Source organism: Tenrec ecaudatus, chromosome 1 (genome assembly GCF_050624435.1).
Source record: "Tenrec ecaudatus isolate mTenEca1 chromosome 1, mTenEca1.hap1, whole genome shotgun sequence".
In the NCBI taxonomy this organism is placed as follows: Eukaryota; Metazoa; Chordata; class Mammalia; order Afrosoricida; family Tenrecidae; genus Tenrec; species Tenrec ecaudatus.
Genome location: NC_134530.1, coordinates 91,925,835 through 91,944,473, shown reverse-complemented (window position 1 = coordinate 91,944,473; position 18,639 = coordinate 91,925,835). Strand labels below are relative to the sequence as shown.

Genomic DNA, 18,639 nt, shown 5'->3' with positions numbered 1-18,639 from the left:
ATTATTTTCATTGCTACTTCACAACTGTAATTTTGCTACTGTTATGAATCGGGCGACCCCTGTGAAAGGGTCGTTCGACCCCAAAGGGTCTCAATCCACAGAATGAGAACTGGTGAGTTAGAGGAACTTAAAACATTGCCATGAACAACGTTAGGGAGGGTAAGGGACTTGGGGCAGAACAAAGACGTGCACACACGTGGAGAAAAGCGCAGCCTCTCCATTTGATAGCATCCCTGCCGGGTCAGCGTCAAGCAAGGGAGCGCAACTCAAATTTGAGCTGATCCGATGCCCTTGGGTCCCCACTGTGTACCAATCGATCGGTCAAGCAATCATCCCACAAGACAAACTCAGAAAAACAACAACTGTTGACAGTATTAATTACAGACCTATTATAGAAAGTGCCTATTGTATAGATTTATACCCTGTAGCTTCTACTTATACAGTTATCCACGCGGGCCAGACATTTCATTTTCAGGCATAATTTACATTCCGCCCTGAAAGAGTAGGTGTTATGCGTCACAGTTTCCCAACTTGGTGGTGTCTGTAACAGCGTCAGGTTCACAGTTGCAGCTCGCTGTCTGCGGGATGGGTGGAGTTCTTAGGGCTACAGAGACCGCACAGCATGCTGTATACGAATGCTCCGCAAACTTGTCGTCCCACTTTGGTTGAAATCCCAAACTCATGCCCTTACCCACTATTCAGCTACTCTTCATCTACGGAATATCTCGTTAATGACATGCGAAGGTGAAGGCTGTGTGTGGGCCTCGGGGGTTGGCAGATCTGCAATGATGGAGCCACCTCCAGTTTGTGGTCTGACGTAGCCATCCTCCATTTTTGCACAACGTCAATTTTTGCCTGATGAACACATCAGTGGGTGAGAAGTGGGCGCTCTGTATCACTGGAGGGCATTTTAAGACCTCTCCTCCATGAACCACATGCAACTGACCCCTCAAACATTTCTGTGTACAACCAGGTTGGTTCTTTTTTCCTCTCTAAACCAGGGGTCCTGAAACTTTTTAAACAGGGGGCCAGTTCACTGTCCCTTAGACCCATCGGAGGGCTGGACTACAGTTAAAAAAAAAAACTATGAACAGATTCCTATGCACCCTGCACATATCTTATTTTGAAGTAAAAAACCAAATGAGGCAAAAATACCCGGTGGGCGGATAAATGTATTCGGTGGGCCACATATGGCCCACGGGCTGTAGTTTGAGGATGCCTGCCTTAAACTGTCAGTAGAAGCTGTAAACCCAGACACCTGTGAACTGAGTCTTAAGAAAAGGTTTCCCTGGTCTCTTAGAACAAAGCCATCCATGACGGCCTGTGGCCGTCATGCTTCTTGCCATAATTTTGTTAGTCAATATTAAGGGAAGAGGGGGAAAAGCAATAATGAGACATCACCTAACCCTTATAATGAGAAGCTAATTAAAAAACCAAACAAGAACAAAACAAAATAAGAAAACAACAAATGCTGGTGGGTCTGTCAATATGTACAACCAATGTGGGAAGCAATATGGCATCACCTCAAACCATTGGGAATAGAAATTCCTTACGATCCAGCATTACCTCTGCTGGGTATATGCCCTAAGAAGTAAGAGGCGTGACCCGAACAGACATACAAGCTCCGAGATTCATCACAACACTAGTCACAATGGCAAGAAGTTGGAAGCAGCCCAGAAAGCCATCAGTAGAACAATGGGTAAGGAAATTTTGGTCCGTATACTCAAGGGAATACTATGCATCTCTAAAAATGATGATGACACCATGAGGCACCTCATGATACAGGTGGACCTGAGTGAAGCTAGTTCGTCACTAAAGGACCAATATATATTTTTAACATTTTATTAGGGACCCGTACAACTCTTATCACAATCCATACATACATCAATTGAGTAAGCACATCTGCACAAAAGGACCAATATTGCAGGAGACCACCCCTATAAGGCTAAAAACCAAGACAACCACTTGCCTACCCAAGGGAACAGACTTTGGAACCTCCCAAGGGGGTTGGGGGGAGGGATGATGAAGGGATGGCCTAGAAGGCTGACAGGTGTAGACTTGGGATAAAGGATGGTGGAGGCCCAAGAGAGAGGAGAAAGCAGGGGAGGAGGAACAGAGGGTGTGTGATGGTTGAATGCTTTGAACCGTTGAATGAAGAACTGATAGTCTGACATGTCACCCCCCTCCACCTAATTCACAATAAGAAATTCACTGAAAACCAAAACCAAAAAGTCAAGGCAAAGTTAACTAAAAGGGAGGGAAGCAGGGGTTAAAAACTCAGGCACAATGCCTCCCATGAAACCAGCCTTCGCCAAATGGCAGAAAGGTTGGCGAGAAGAGGCTTAATGAGGTCCCTCCCCTCTTCAATGGGTTGAAGTAGGAACAAATGTTCGAAAATCAGGAGATTTCATGTGAAAGAAAGAGTTCTGGCTTCTCAAACACACCAGCCACACTGCAGGAAGCTTGCTTAGCACTCCCAGGCCACAGCAGGAGAGCAGGCCACAGCAGGAGAGCACTCCCAGGCCACAGCAGGAGAGCACCCTGATTGACTCGAGCACGCAGTCCTCAGCTCCCCCACTCCCCTGGCCATCTCCATGATCTGATCCCCCAGCTTACGTGAGTGGAATCGAGTGGAAGTGACACTTGTATTGATGAGCTCGGAGAGGAAAATGGCAACTGGCTCCTAAAACTAGCCGATATGAACTGCATCCGTGAGAATTCAGCCTTGCTTGCAGGCCACAGCAACCCACCACAGCCTGACACTCTGCCTGCAACACTGGCCTGTGAGCAGCTGGCTACTGCCCTCACTGGAAGGCAGAATTCTCAGCTGGCCCCCAGGTGTCATACCTCTGACTCTGCACAGGAGCTGCATCTTGCTCGAAGTACTAGGACATGGCAAAGGTGTTGGGCCACCCCTTCCACTCTTATGGCATATTCAATGGCAAAGGAATTTTGCAGATATAGTTTTCATACATAATGTGCATATCACACGCATATAATGCACACACAGGGGGCAATATGTCTTGTCCTGCTTGGCTCCACAATCAATGCTCATGGAAGCAACAGTCAAGAGATGAAAGGCTGCATTGCTTCAGGTAAATCTGCTGCACAGACCTCTTTAGAGCGTTCAAGGGCAAGAATGTTACCTTGAGGACTCAGGTGCACCAACCCCAGCTGTGCTATTTTCTATTGCCTCATATGCATGTGAAAGCTAGATGTGGAATAGGGAAGCCTAAGAAGAATGATGCATGTGAATTGTGGGGCTGGAGATGGATATGGAAAGTAACATGGACTGCTAATAGGATGAATCGATATGTGTTGGAAGAATGATGGTGGCCAGACTTCATCTTCAATACTTTAGACATATTGTCAGGAGAGACCAGTCTCTGGAGAAGAAGAGGGGCAGTGAACAAGAGGAAGGCCCTCAATGAGATGGATTGACAGCAGTTGTAACAGTGAGCTTGGGTGTGGGAAGGATTGTGAGGATGATGTTCTGTTGTGCATATGGGTCAGAACTGACTCAATAGACCCTAACAGCAACAACAGGAGGCAGATAGGTACGAGGGACTTGTTTAGTTTGCCTCTCCCCTTCCCCCCACCAATGCCTGTATAATGTTCCCATTATTTACATAGGGTCCCCCAGTCAGTTGACTTTGAGTTAATCCAATGGGAGATTATCCTAGGTGAGTCTGAACTGATCAGATAAACTCTTTAAAACAAGGTTACAGCACACCAACCGGTGTGATCACGAGATGTCAACAGGATCAGGTATCAGGCCCCAAAAGGCCCCAAATAAACAATCACATCGATGCAAACAAGGGGTGTGGGGAGTGGAGACCCAAATCCCATCTGTTGGCATTTGGACATCCCCTCACAGAAGGGTCACAAGGAAGGATGAGTCAGTCAGGGTGCAGTATAGCACTGATAAAACATGTAACATTCCTCTAGTTTTTTTAAAGCTTCCCCCACACCACTATCATGACCCCAAATCCAGCTAGACCAGAGTATGTACACTGGTACAGATAAGAGCTCTAGATACATAGAATCCAGGAGAGATAAGTCTCTCAGGTACAGTAATGGGAATAGTGACACCATGAGGGTAGGGGGAGAAAGGGGAGGATTGATTGCAATAATTGATGTATAATACTGCCCTCCCCATGGAGGGAACAAACAACAGAAATGTGGGTGAAGGGAGACAGCAGACAATGTAATGTCATGAAAATAATAATTATAATAATTTATCAAGGGGTCACAAGGGTGGGAGAGTGGGGGAGTGAGGTGGAAAAAGAAGAGGATCTGCTTGAAAGAGCCAATAAAATGATTTAATTAAAAATAAAAGAAGGTTCTAGTCTTTCCTATGGAGGCTTGGTGGTGTAGTGGTTACGCGTTGGGCTGTGATCCACATGGTCGGCAGTTCAAAGCCACCTGTAGCTCCTCAGGAGAAAGACTGGGCGTTGTACTTCCATCAACAGCTCGTGTCAGAAATCCACAGGGGGTCACTCTGAGGCCGTGTTGACTCCATGGCAGGGAGTGATCCTTTCCTACAGACAGAGACTCAGAGGAAAAGAGATCGTCCCCTGCTAGCCTCATGAGCTCTAGAGCAGCATGGGAGTGAGTTCGCCACGTGAGCTTGGAAGAGTGTCCCTGAGCTTCAGATGAGACCCCTGGAGGAGCCCCTGAACAGAGGACCAAGCTGAGCTGTACTTGAACTCCTGATCCACAGGGACTATGAGACAGCAGAACCATGTTGTCTGAAAAATCTTGTAATTTGTCATGTAGGAGCTGAATGCAAATTCATCACTTTGCATCACTCATTGTAATAATTACCGCAGTTGGCTTATTTTACCCCTCAGTCTTCACTACCACATGCAAGCCACCATGTCACGGCTCTCCCAGTGTGAACTCAACGTTAATGAAGACACGTGAAAGACACAGCGCAGAGCTTGAAAACGTATCCTTAAAATTTACCCCAGTAAGACACACTTGTGGTCTCAATAAGCCAAGTAAATCCTTAAGAATGAAAATGAAATAAAATTATAATAAAAAACCCAACTACAAACAGATCTTTTTAATATGAAAGGAAAAAAATGAAACGGATTCCTTTCAGTCCTTTCAAAGTTATGAGTCCATTTCAAATATCCTTGGCTGTAGCACCCATTCCAATCCCAGATTTTCTCGAGGACATGAAAATTAAATCAGAGTGCCTTTGTGCATCTGAAGGGCCCTCCACCTCCAACTGACAGCTGGGCAGGAGCAGGATCAACGACGGCTCCGCTGGCCCAGCTCTCCGTGCACATGCGCACAGCCCACCCCCACTCCAAGTCCATGAAGAGGCAGGGCTGACAGGCACCACTCAAAAGGCTGTGGCTGTTCACTTGGGAAATGACTGGAGGGAAAACAATCAGGTACCTGTGACTGGACACGATACGCAAACCTAGTAAGATTAGATGAAGGTTGGCACAACACCAGAACATCTGACCCCAAATCAGTTTCTTAAAAATAAATTCTCTTTAGCTGTAGTGCATGCCACCGACGGACAATATACACCTTCTCCTCTTTTCATGGATGACGCTGCGCGGTGCTCCTGGAAAATGCACTTACTCGCTTGGAACCTCGTGTAGCTGTTGGTCCGTCGAATCAGCTGGAAGGCCTTCTGGAAGCCCCCCGCGTGCTGGGTGGGGCTGTCGGAAGGCTTGACGTTGCTGAGGAAGGTGGACATTTTCCTCTTCGTCTCACTGGTGGCTGGGGACAGGAAGGTCTTGTAGCACTGGTCCAGGGAGCAGGTCCTCACGGCGTCTGCTACAGTCAACACGGAAATCTTGAAGGGGAAAAAAAACAAAACACAACAAAACACCTGTCAGCCTGCCATGGGAGGTTTCTCTTGTTTTTATCTGGTTTTTAACATTCCAGAAGAGACAAAAGAATGAGACAGGTTATAAAACCGTTTTGGGGAAGTTAATAAACAAACAAACGACAGCGGCATAAATCTATCACATCTGAAAAGAAGAATGAAGGAAAGATTTGTAAAGATGGAAAGCATAAGCTGCCAACTCCCTGCCTAGGCGTGCAAACACCTGCAGGACAGGGAAGAGCCGCCCCGGGCTCCCGAGACTGTGCGTGTTTAAGGGAGGGGGACGCCCCATTTTCTCGGGGGGTTTTAAACTGCTGATCTGGCAGTTAACAACCCAATGTGGAAGCAATGGGCCACCAGGGCTCCTTCAACATGGAAAATGAGGGGGCAATCCTAGAGCTTGATGCTTGTTCCAACACGAAGCCGGCAGTACAGTGTTTGTATTTAACAAGAATCACCACCGCCACCAACGTAAACACACGAAACACTGAGCCGTGGAGCAGAATTGGAGCGCGCATGCAAACTCGCCATCTTGGTTTCCAAACTTCGGGTTGGGCGTCGGGGCACAGGGTGTGTGTTTACTACAAGTGGATTAGTGAGCAAAACCTCTGGAGTTGGAAAAGTCAAAATGATGGAGTAGAAAGTGCAAACAGGCAATAAATTACCACTTGCTGTAAACACACCTAGCTCAGAACTGCTCTGGAGATTAGTAAACCTCAGCCCTTCTCCTTCTTGCTCACCTCCAATTAATCGTGAGATAAAGCTCAGACGCCCACCACTATCCATATCCCTCGCCCTTCGCCCTCAGCGTTAACTTCCAGGGGGAGAGCTACGGCTGATGGGAGGTGCTCTTAGCAGAAGCCACAAAGGCACGAGGAGACTGGTGGCGGTTGGCGGGGCCGCCGCTCATGGAACAAAAACAAATGTGCTCCCATTCCCAAAGTCATTTTAAAGGTGGCTTAAAAAAGAATGAATCAGACTGAGATGCAGCACATGAGGGCGTCCTTAAAGAGAAGGCACAGACAGGGGCTCAAGGGACAGCAGTCACCTTGTCGTGTTCATCGATGGCACTAAGGATGACCTGGGCGGCGTCCTTGGCTAGCTGCAGCTGGGTGTCCGTGACGGAAGCGCCGTGGTCCAGGATCACCACTATGTGCTTCGACTGAGGCCGGACCGTGGAGACGTAGATGGGCCTGGAGGGGCGAGAAGCTCTCTGGGGTCAGTCCTGGTTTGGGTGGGAGGCTCACATAAGACAGCTGGGAATACCAACGGTGGGTGGGTAGACCAACACTGGTGTGGATTTTTTTCAGAGGAAAGCACAGGATGGTGAAATCAGCGGGCTGGTACCTTGAAAACAATACCTCAACACAACCACGCGTGCGTCTGCGGAGCAGAAATCTGCAATGCCTGTCTCCTGAAGGTGAAAGGCAATGCGGATTAGCTTTATAAGACACAAACTCCTTAGGCTTTTCCAGCACCCTCCAAAGTCCTCCGTCGCAGCTATGGTGAGGGTGCTGTGCTCCCTGTTAAAGGGCCATTTCACTGCAGGAAGAGTGTAGTGGCGGTCATTTGGGTGTCCAGACAGTGAACGGAGGAGAAGACGGCCCACTGGCCAGTACTGGGTCCTTGTTTGCAGCTCTAAGGAGCAGGCAGGGGCCGTGCCCGGTGCACTTACCACCTGCTGTACAGAGAGGCTTGTATGATGCTGTATAATGCTGAGCAGACGTCAAAGAAGCTTTCGGACTCAGATGGATGAGGAAGAAAGGCCTGCCACTCTCCTTCCCCCAATCAGCCCACACTAGCTGTGTGGGTCGCGAAGGTCTGCTTCACGCTGACTGTAGGCAGGGCCCGGGGCGGGACAGCGCTCCGTCCATGGTGCACGGCAGGCTAACCGGACACATCAGACACAGCCAGTGAGCAGGCTGATGGCGCAGGTACAGCTCATTCCTAGGCAGAGCTTCCTGCTAAGACGCCCTTTTCCTTTCTGCACGACAGCAATTTACATAAGCCAGCCACCAAAAGGCCCCTTAGCCAAACTGTTCGAGCAATGCCATCACAAGCGTGTCCACGCCTGTCACAGCCACTCCCCTTGCCAGGCTTTTTGTTTGCCAACATTTAAAAGAAGAAGAAGAAGAAGAGGAAAACAAAACCAAACCAGGCAAGGGAGAAATGCGGCAAGTCAGAGCAGCCTTCTGCAAACCTGCAGGGCAGGAAGGTTGCTGGGAGGAGCTTTAATAAGCGCTCTAGTCACAGTTTTAAAGCTGAAGCAAATGAGGGAGAGCTTAAGAAAGCATATCAGCCTCAAGAGAATTCTCTCCTTTATTGACACCCCCTCAAATGGCAGGTTGCGCTGTGAACCGTTAGGAGCTGGCCGAGTCACAAAAGCTGGGCACACATTAAGGAATGCAGGCAGGGAACCCATGGCCTCCCAAATCTGGCCGAGTTCACACTAATTGCTCACAAGCCCGAAAGTCCTGCCCCCATACGAATGCACGACTGTCTTCACCAGCGGGCACCACGGGGCTGGTGAAGAAACAGGGCATGAAGAATCCAGGAGAGGTGGCGGCTGACATGGAAGAGGGAAGCAGGGCATCAACACCGACACTTAGGACCAACAGGAACGTCTCAGCCCCCCAAGGTCACCAGAAAACTGGGGGAGAGGGTTTTTTTAAAAATTCGCACAAGGCCACCTTTCCCATCTCAAATCATGTGCGGGCAAAGCAGGGTTGTGTTAGCCTCGTCCTACTCTAGGGTGGAAGTGGCAATAAAGACAAGTAATACAAATGCACCGACTGAGCGGCAGTCCTCACCTGCACCACAGCTTCCAGGGGACATTGGGAACTTGCAAGGGCTTGAAGGAAAGAGGCCAGGATGGGTCTAGGGATGGGGAGCAATCTACGGGGAAGGAAACCTTGATTACGTGGCCAAGGGAAGCATGGCTTGGGACAGATGCACACAGACAGGGGTGGAACGGGGCGTGGGCATCTGGACACCTTCTAAGTTACCCGGCGGAGTTGAGGGCTGGTTTGTGACAGGTTCTGTTTTTCCTACAGACTGCCCCTCCCCCCAGTGGACTCGTTACAAGAAGCACAACTTTTTCTTAGCCACAAAGAAAAGCTGCATCATGGGGTCCCAGAGTTATTTGGTCTATTGCCTCCTTTGCAGGAAACTATTGAGCGCCGCCCTCTGGTCCTACAGCCCATAACTAGGATAAAGTGTAGGTATCTGCTTTGGCAGTTCCCCTGGATCGCTGCAGTGTCTGCCTACACCCCACCCCCCCTCTCATATCACCCACCTAGGGAAACAGTGAGCATCTCTTTTGCTCCAGCGACAGATGAGCCGAACTAGAAGCCAAAGGTTCGGCCTCTGGTTCAGCCTCGGAGACACTCAACTGATCACCAGGGTGTCTAGGGAAGGAGTGGGAGAAAACTTACAACCAAGCAAAGTCTCCCTACGGAACGCATGGGAGGATTTTCCGTGGGGGAAAATCCTAGACACAATTAAAGATGAAGGGACGCCAAAGTGATGGTTAATTTAGACTCCAGCCAAAGACAGGCAGAGTGGGCACCTTGTCTGGCTCCAGATGTTCTGGCATCAAGCACCCGATACTACAAAGGGAACTGGCTGGATTCAAAAGGAAATGATCTCTGCCCTGGGGGTGCTGGAAATTGATGAGACTTGTCCTACAAATTATCTCCCTGTACTGCCCTTCTGGCTACACACAGTCGCATGTCGTTTCCACGTGGAAAGCAGGATGTTCCAGATCTCTGACGCACTACTTTCTGGACAACGCTCAAACGTCTAGCTAGCTGGGTGGCGTGTCAGTCTTGTAAGGATGGCCCAGCGCACAGAGAGGGCTGCGCATCGCAAACCCTCAGCTACACAGGCGCACAGCACAAAGTCTTCCGAGGGGCACTAGAGAGAAGGTGCACTCATTTTGTCTCAACAAAGATATCTGAAGCTTAAAACAACTTGGCTGTTTCCAGCTGCTTAATCACTCTAAGAACCACTCTGCTTTATTAGGCTGGCTAGATCATGCCGGAGAGGTCCTGGACGTCAGCACCTGCCCTTCCCCGGTCTGCCTGCTAAATGGGGCAAGCATTTCAGAACAGGGGAAGCACAGGTTTCTAGACAGTCTGGAGGCGGCACCTCCATGGGGGAGGGGGGATCTGAATGGCATAGAAATCACTTTTGCACAGTAATGAAAGTTTTAGCAGGCAAGTCAACCTACCTACTGCGGTGCTCGTAGCTGCCCTTACAGCGGAACTTGTGGGCCGGGAAAACGGTGAAAATTCCTTCTTCGGAACTGAAATACTGCCACTTAATTCCAGGGTTGGATTTCAGGTTGTCTGCAAGAACTGGAAGGGTGGGGAAAACGAAATGCAACCATGAAATCCACAGGTGAGTGCAGGCAGCGGCATCTGTTTTGCATAAACTGCTTGTAGTATGAAGAAATCCCATTAGATAGAAGGTGATAAATTTTCTACTGAAAAATTTTTTTCTGTCCTTCAGAATTACCCCGCCAATAGAAAGTCACAGTGTCTAAGTCCAGTGGAACAATCGTTCTTAACACAGTATGGTGACACTTTGTGCTCCGGGTTGTTTTACCAGTGTGAGAGATTCAATTGCACTAAGCAGTCCCTCGACTTGGGTGGTCTCTATTGGGGTACACTTGCTGGTTTGAGGTGCCCTCTCTCCCTGTGGACAGAGTCCTGTGACTAGGACTAGTCGCCAGAGGAACTAGACTTGTGACTTCACCTTCACTTCACCTTCACATTTCACGAGGGCGAGGGCACTTGAAATCCTCCAAAAGCCAAACTCATTGCCATCGAGTTGAGGCCTACCCACAGCGCCCCAGAGCAGTGGTTCTCAACCTTCCTGACGCCGCGACCGTTTCACACCGTTCCTCATGGGGTGGTGACCCCAACCACCACGTTATTTTCGTTGCTACTTCATCACTGTCCTTTTGCTACTGTTATGAATCGGGCTAGCCCTGTGAAAGGGTCGTTCGATCCTCAAAGCATTCAAGACCCACAGGTTGAGAGCCACTGCCCTGTAGGCTTGGGTAGAATGGCTCAGGTAAGTCTTTGCGCGAGTAAAACGCCTTCACTTCCTCCTACTGTTGAACTTTCAGTTAGCAACCTAACTCTAACCGCTGCACCACCAGGGCTCCTACTTGAAACACTAGAACCATGATAATTCAATAACACCCCCAAACTCATCGCTATCGAGGGAGCTGATTCTGACTTAGGGCGACACTGTAGAGCAGGGTCTCCAAGATCGTACATGTTTGTGGGGCAGACAGCCTCGTCTTTCTCCTGCCGAGTGTCTGGGGGGCTCACACTCCTGACCCCGAGGTCAGCAGCCCAGGGCATACCTCACTGCACCGCTGGCTGGTATTTGGACAAAGGCTTTCCACATATGATCTCAGTCAGTCTTCACAGGAACCTTAGGCTAGAACGTGTACAAGGATGAGGTTTCAAAGAGTTGGTGAAAAGGAATGAAAAGGTAAGGGAATTTTTTTTTTTCATTTAATTGGGAGCTTGTACAGCTTTTATCACACTCCATGGTGTCAAGCATATTTGTACATTTGTTACCATGATCATTCTCAAAACACTTTTTTTCTACTTGAGCCCTTGATAGTAGTTCATTTTCCTCCCTCTCTCTCCCACCCTCAAGAAGCCTTGATAATTTATAAATTATTATTTTTCATGTCTTATACTGACTAATGTCTCTCTTCACCTACTTTTCTGCTGTCTGTCCCCCAGGGAAGGGGTTATATGAAGATCACTGTGATCGGTTCTCCCTTTCCTCCCCCACTTCCCCTTATCTGTCCTGGATTCCCTGTGTTTCCAGTTCTTATCTGTACCTGTGTATGTGCTCTGGTCTAGCCAGATTTGTAAGGTAGAACTGGGGTCATGATAGTAGCGGGGAGGGGGGAAGAAGCATTAAAGAACCAGAGGAAAGTTGTATGTTTCATTGGTGCTATACTGCACCATGACTGGCTTGTCTCTTCCTTGTGACCCTTCTGTAGGGGGGTGTCTACAGATAGGCTTTGGGTCTCTACTCTGCACCCCCCCCCCATTCCCATTTAATATGGCATTTTGTTCTTGGTCTTTGATGTCTGATATCTGATCCTATCAACACCTCATGATCACACAGGCTGGTGTGCTTCTTCCATGTGGACTTTGTTGCTTCTCAGCTAGATGGCCGCTTGTTTATCTTGAAGCACAATCTTGTCCTAAAAACTCCAAGACACCCTTCTCTCCCTGTGCTGTCATCGGGGTACTCCGCCTTCCCTTAGTTCCTACGCTCTTTCGCTCTTCTCCACAATCCAGTTTTTATGAGACCTTTAATGTATATCGGCTACTGCTTTCATGCGGTAAGATATGAGGGAGGGGTTTGCGCAAAGGCAATAATGAAGGAAAAGCACAAGGTGTCTTTGAACACACGCGCGCGCGCACACACACCCAAGTTCATGGGTAAATGTCATCTTTTAACTCCATCTTTCCATGAACTTTTCGGAGCCCCATCCACACAGGGCGTGGGTGGTGCGGTGACATCTGTGGCAATCTGCTTCTGGCGTGATGGCAACATGATGGGCGGTTCTATTGGGTCCTAGACGGCTGCTAGGAGTTAGAAATGACTGGGTGGCGGTGTGCTCTGTCGTGGAAATGCCTCGCTCATAAAACAAAGCAAAGCAAAATAAAGCCAGATGTCATCCAGCTGATTACGACTGATGGTGGCACCATGCATCTAAGAGTCGAGCTGACTCCATGGCGTCTTCATGGCAGAGACTTTTGGGAAGCAGATTGTCAAACTTTCTTCGAGGGACCTCTGGGTGGGTTCAAAGTGCCAGCCTTTTTTGTTTATAGCTCAATGTTTGCACCACCCAGGGACCACACGCTCAGCCTTGAAAATCCCATGGAGTGAAGTATTATGAAATGTGGTGTTGTCATAATACTACTCGATTCCCATTCTCTCTCTCTCTCCCCACACACAGAGTCAGTCAAGTTCCTGCGTAGGTGACTCTGAGGCTGCGAGGTCACTCACTCTGATGATGATCCTGGACCAGTGACAAAGAGCTATCACACAGACTATTTCATGTAATGTAGATAAAACTTTACAAAAGAGGAAACTGGGTTCAAGTAAGTTAAATAACATTTCAAAATACCACCAGATCTTATTTCCTTCATCTGAAGTTCCCTTCTCCTTACTACCCCGAAGCACAGTGAGTGCCCAGGAACTATTGTCTGAACAAACGAATATCCACCAGCTGCAAATGAGCTAGTCAGTGGTAAAGTCAACCTTCAAACACAGCTCCTTTCTGGTTCTACTTTTCAATATATCCCCTTAGCCTGAATATGAAGGGTGGACATAACAGTAAAAAGGCTCCTGCACCCTGCTGACAATCAGGTGCTACATTTCTCCAATGGGAGATGTCAAGATCTGCAGGGCGAAGCCGGGAGTCACACTGGAACTTGGGCTGAGATGTTTGGGCCAGGGTGGACAGCAACCTGGCCAGTCAGGATGTGGAGTGCCCATTCCCCATATACCCACCAACTTCCCTTCCCCTGGATAGCCAAGAAGGGAGGCCTATTCTGTCTCCTTAGCGTCTGATATGGTGGCTGGCCTGTCACGCTGACTCATAATGACTGAGTTGAATTCCTCTTGAAGACAGGCAGGTCTTGTTTCAGGTTTACAGCTCTTTTGTCTCTAGTCCATCATGCTTTCATCTGTTATCCTGACTGCCCACTGGCTGTGGCCACCCCTTCTTCATTTATTCTTGGCCTCCCAGGTGCAGAGAACTGCCTCATGAGGTAGAAGTAAAGAGATAAAAAGGATAGACGTCTTACCTACAAAAGACTCACAGACTAATGGAGGGGTCACAAACACCCACAGGACCTGTTAGTAATTATCAGTGCCTGCGTAAGGACTTGGATGAGGCACAAACATTGGCTATCAACATTCAAAGTTAAGAAGGGTCTTCTTGTTGCTCAACCAAGGGTTGGGAGCCTGCATGCATCCTACAGACTACCAGGCCCTCTGCAGGACGCTCAGCATACGCCACAGTGCAAGTTCACCATCTGGGACACTGGCTGAGATGGAATCGGCGTGTAAGAGCAGAGAGTGCAATCTTTTTAGTGGAGTCCCTACTAGAAATGCCAACATGGCAAGATGAAAAGCCCTAAGTCAAGTTCTTCTCTGCCAAAGGGCAGGGTATATGCCATCTGCGGTTTCATGTTGCACGGGGTAAAATGCATTATGACAATCTCTCCACTTGTGTTCTCCTTTTGAGTGAGGCTCACCATTTCAAAAAACTTTCATTACTATGCAGCATTACTACCATAAACATTTTTTTTTGTTTTTTTGCTGGGGGGTGGGTGGTGGGGTGGGTGGGTAGGGATAGTCTTTCTGAGCCAGGGTAAATCTTTTAATTATTCTCCAATTTAAAAAATGTGCTAGCACTTAAAAAACACCATGAAGAAAAATGTGGTACATACATATGATAGCATAATAACCACAAAGGGAAATGAACTTGGGACGCATGCTACGACATGCATGAACCTTAGAAACAGTGCTGCTGCTGTCGGGTGCTGTCAAGTTGCCCGTGTGTCCAACAGAACCATGTCTGCTAACTGCAACACCCTCACCATTGGTAGATTTGAGCTCCTTTCTCTCTTCTGCGTGGCAAGAGGAAGTCTCCTCACCCTTGCTTCCAAGAACCTTTCAGGCTGGATTTCTCCCACGAAGATTTGTTTGTTCTTCTGGCAGTCCATGGTACTTTGGATTGTCTTCACCAATGTTCATTCAAATACATATTTCCATCTTCGACTTCAGAGTTTATGTTTCACAATCCTATGGTGACTGGTGATGCTGTACTTCTTCCATGTGGACTAGCCGATAGCTCACTTAGATGGCTACTTGTTTGGAGACAAGCCATGAAGACCCCAGATGCTATTTTATCTAATATCTTATCTTTTAAATAACTTTTTTCTTTCCTCACGAATGATGTCCTTGCTGTCAATCACTCCTCGAGTCTTTGGTCTTTGAGTATCAATGCATCAAATCTATTTTTGAGATGGTCTCTAAAACCCAGGTGGGATTCACTCAAGGTTGTATTTTGGCTCTCCTGGACTTGTTTTAATTTCCTTCAACTTCAACCTGAACTTAAATTATGAGTAAATGACTGTTTCATGGTACGCCCATGGCCTTGCTTGGGCTGATATTGAGCTTCTCCATGGTCTTCTCCATGAGCTTCTCCCACCGATGTAGTCAAGTTGATTCCTGTGTAATCCATCTGGAGAGGTCCATAGGTATAGTTGCTGTTTATATTGTTGAAAAAAAATGTATTTGAAATGAGAAAGTCATTGATCTGGCAAAATTCTATCAGGAGCTCTCCAGCTTCATTTCTATCACCAACGCCAAAATGTCAACCTACCCACCTTCTCCCTTTTGGTTTCAAAAGCATGCAATCCAGTCTGTAGTGATTATCAGTGCATCTGGATTTCAAGCTTGATACATTTCAAGACTGAAGTTAGAGTTCTTCATCAATGTCTTTGTGGTTGGTGCATGAATTTGAATAATAGTTGTACTAACTGAACTTCCTTTTGGGCTTATGGATTTCATTCTATCATAGACACGATTGTACTTTGAGGTAGATTGATACCTCAAGACAGCTCACTGTGATAATCAGTGTGACACAATTCCTCGTGAATTGGTCATTTCTGGCATAGTAAACCATGTTTGTCTGACTCCAAATGGCCAGTGCCATTTCATTTTCAGCTCAGTACTGCCTAGGATATCTTCATTTTTGGCCACTTCTAGATATTTCATGTGGATGAGATTGTATATCAGAGTTCCTTTCGCTATTGATTTATTAAGAGAGCGCATGGTTTCAAATGTCCATATGCCAAGAGGCGGTCAGTGGAACAGAATAAGAGGGTACAGTATGGAATTGAGGACTGTATCCTTCGGTTGTGCTTCTTCATTTCATATGCGGAGCAACCAACCAAGAAGCCAGGCAATTGAAAGAATAAGGCATAAGCATCAGAAGAAGATTGATCAGCAATCTTTGATATGTAGATGACACAACCTTGCTTGCTAAAAGCTAAGGGAGTTTGAGGCACTTGTTGGTGAAGATCTAAGACTTGCCGTCAGTCAGTATGGATTACAACTCAACATAATGCAAGCCGATAGCCTCACAACTGTATCCTGGACTGCTAGAAGAACAAACAAATCTGTCTTGTAAGAAGTACAGTCATCAAAGTAAGCGCAGAGAGATTTTGTCTCTTGTACTTTGGTCACGTGATCAGGCAGATCAACCCCGGGGAAAGGACATCACACCGGTTAGCAGGTCCAGGAAAGCGATGAAGTCCCTCAACACGTTGCAATGATGGGCTGAAGCAGATCAACTCTCTGCAGATGCCCCTGGGTGGATTTCAACCCCCAACTTTCAGCTTAAAACGGAGTGTGTTCCTAAGTATTTGCATGATCCAGAGACTCTAAGCTTCAAATGAAACAAATAGACCCAAGGAGGTTTTTGGACATGTGAGACTCTCACAGCAGACAGAGGGGCATAAGACCCAGGCAGTTTATTATCACGCCTACTCCTTCTCCACTCTGCCAGGTGGCCTGCCCTGGCCAAAGTCATCCATTTCCTGGGCTCAGTCCACTACAAGCTCTCGAGAGACCCTGGCCTGATTTGAGTGGGTGTAAACATGGAAGAAGCTTTTTCTACCTCATCTCCTGGGGATCTGCAGCCTTAACCTTGATCTCATATTAGCACTGTCCTCCAGGCAGCCCTGCCAACCCTGCAATAAAAAAGGCAAACAGCCTTTGGAAGGAAAGGAGAGCTCAATGACCTCATTTAAAAGTAACATCTGTAACAATAAACAGGCTGCACTGAAGCTATTAAAAGGGGAGCCAATGGGAGCAAGAATGTTTTAAAAATAAATCAGAATTCATACAGGGCATGATACATTTAGTCTCACCACAAAAGATCACGCTCCTTCCAGCACTACAGCACAGTATCAAGCAAGGACCCCCAAACTCTCCCGCTGAGGACTCCTTTGGCACCTGATTAAATTTCATCCACTATTTGGTACTAGCAGGAAGATGATGGATAGGATGGTAATGAGGACTCCAGGGCCCAGAAGTCATCTATCAATGTGGTGTGCATCCCTGACCTACAGGCAGAGGCGAATGAGAGCCTTATTCTCCAACCGGCAACCCAGAGGGGCTTTCCCCATTCACAAGCGTCCGTTCAGTATGCCGGCCACTCCATAACTTGGGCTGGTATCCAAACATAAGGTCCTGCACGCTCACTCTTTCCGTAGAAATGCTGGAACCCATCCAGGAAAAAGCTTGGCAGGCACCCAACCTGTCAGCCACGATGCACAGCATGAGGCTTTAAGCTATTGATGGGCAGGGTTCGTCTCCACACCTCGCTCAGGCAGATGCGCGAAGGAGGCAGTACACCCATGCCTCCCTTACCAACATGGCCAGGCTCCAGCGACCAGGTCAATATGTGAAATCAACCTCCTGTAAGAGTTGGGGGGTCCATGGTCAGCACTGATGTCTCCAGGTGCTCCCCCACCCCCCACCCCCAATGGCCCGGTGCTCCAGCACATCTTAGAAGGTGTGTGGCTCTGCAGGGACCTTTGCCCACCGCGCCTTCCCCATCACCATGGGGCAAGTGGTCGGGGGGAGTGTGAGGGTAGTGAGACTTTGTCTCACCTACGGAGGGCACTGGTCAGGACGGCCCAGTGTCTGGGGAAGGACGTCATGCCCTTAGTAAGGTGGAAGGGGAATGAAATCAGGAAGGCCCTCCGCGAGGTGGACAGTGGCTGTAAAAACACACTCAAACAGGAAGGCCTGTAAAGATGATGCAGCACTGAACAGTGCTGCGTTCTCTCGTATATCGGGTCACTGTAAGTCAGACCAATTCCTTGGCACCTAATAAAAACAACGAGTATACATAATTTTTCCTCGCTGAAGTGTATCCTGAAGCTACAATCCCTTGCTCCCTCAGAAATCCACCAGTCTTTGACCTCCTTTCCCGGAGGCCATGGTGGTTCTAAGGTAAAATGCTCACCTTCCAGACCCAGACCTGATTCCTGGCCCCAAACCTCCTGAGCAGCCACCATTGGTCTATCCGTCAAGTAAAGGTCTGGCTATCTCCTTCCAAAAAATCAGCCGATTACAATAGTTCCACAATGGCAGCCAATAGCAACCAACACCGCCTTCTCCCCAGTGTTCTCCCTGTTCTGGATAAGTTCCAGCGCCCCCTGCTGGGCGGTGATATCACAGGCACACAGCCGGGGAAGATCTGCAATGAATGACTATTTCTCAATCATTTTTTCATACGTGTGTTTGATAAGTTCTAAAGATTTACTTTCCTCAAATGTCAAACCCAATTAAAGAGAAGGGGCACGTTAGGGCTAAATATAGAACCTATGAGAATGTTGGATATGGTTTTGCAAACGATGTACATTCCCTCCTCCCACTACCACCAGGAGCCCTCGTGCAGAGTGGGCTAGGAGTTGGGCTGCCAGTCAGCAGTTTGAAAGCACCAACTGCATTGTGGGAGAAAGGTGGGCTTTCGCCTCCCATCAGGAGGCACAGCCCTGGAAGCCTACTCTGTCGTTCTCTGTCCTATGGGGGTTGCTAGGAGTTGGAATCGACTTGCAGGCAGTGAGGTTTTTGTTTTGTTTTAATGACACAGAAAGAGAAACTGGTATGAAGGCTCCATGGGTGTATATATGGTCAGAATGAATCAGTTGTGT

At 48.0% G+C, this 18,639-nt stretch overlaps 1 protein-coding gene across 1 annotated transcript in view; it reads right to left on the bottom strand.

The window, feature by feature from the left end:
* The window catches only part of CACHD1 (cache domain containing 1), a 243,549-nt gene that overhangs the window by 51,997 nt on the left and 172,913 nt on the right, over nucleotides 1–18,639 (bottom strand). Inside the window, exons 5-7 of the mRNA XM_075557163.1 lie at nucleotides 10,083–10,209; nucleotides 6,900–7,044; nucleotides 5,602–5,818 (exon numbers count right to left, since the gene is read on the bottom strand). Coding sequence (XP_075413278.1) covers nucleotides 5,602–5,818; nucleotides 6,900–7,044; nucleotides 10,083–10,209 — 489 coding nt within the window. The remainder of the gene's footprint in view (nucleotides 1–5,601; nucleotides 5,819–6,899; nucleotides 7,045–10,082; nucleotides 10,210–18,639) is intronic.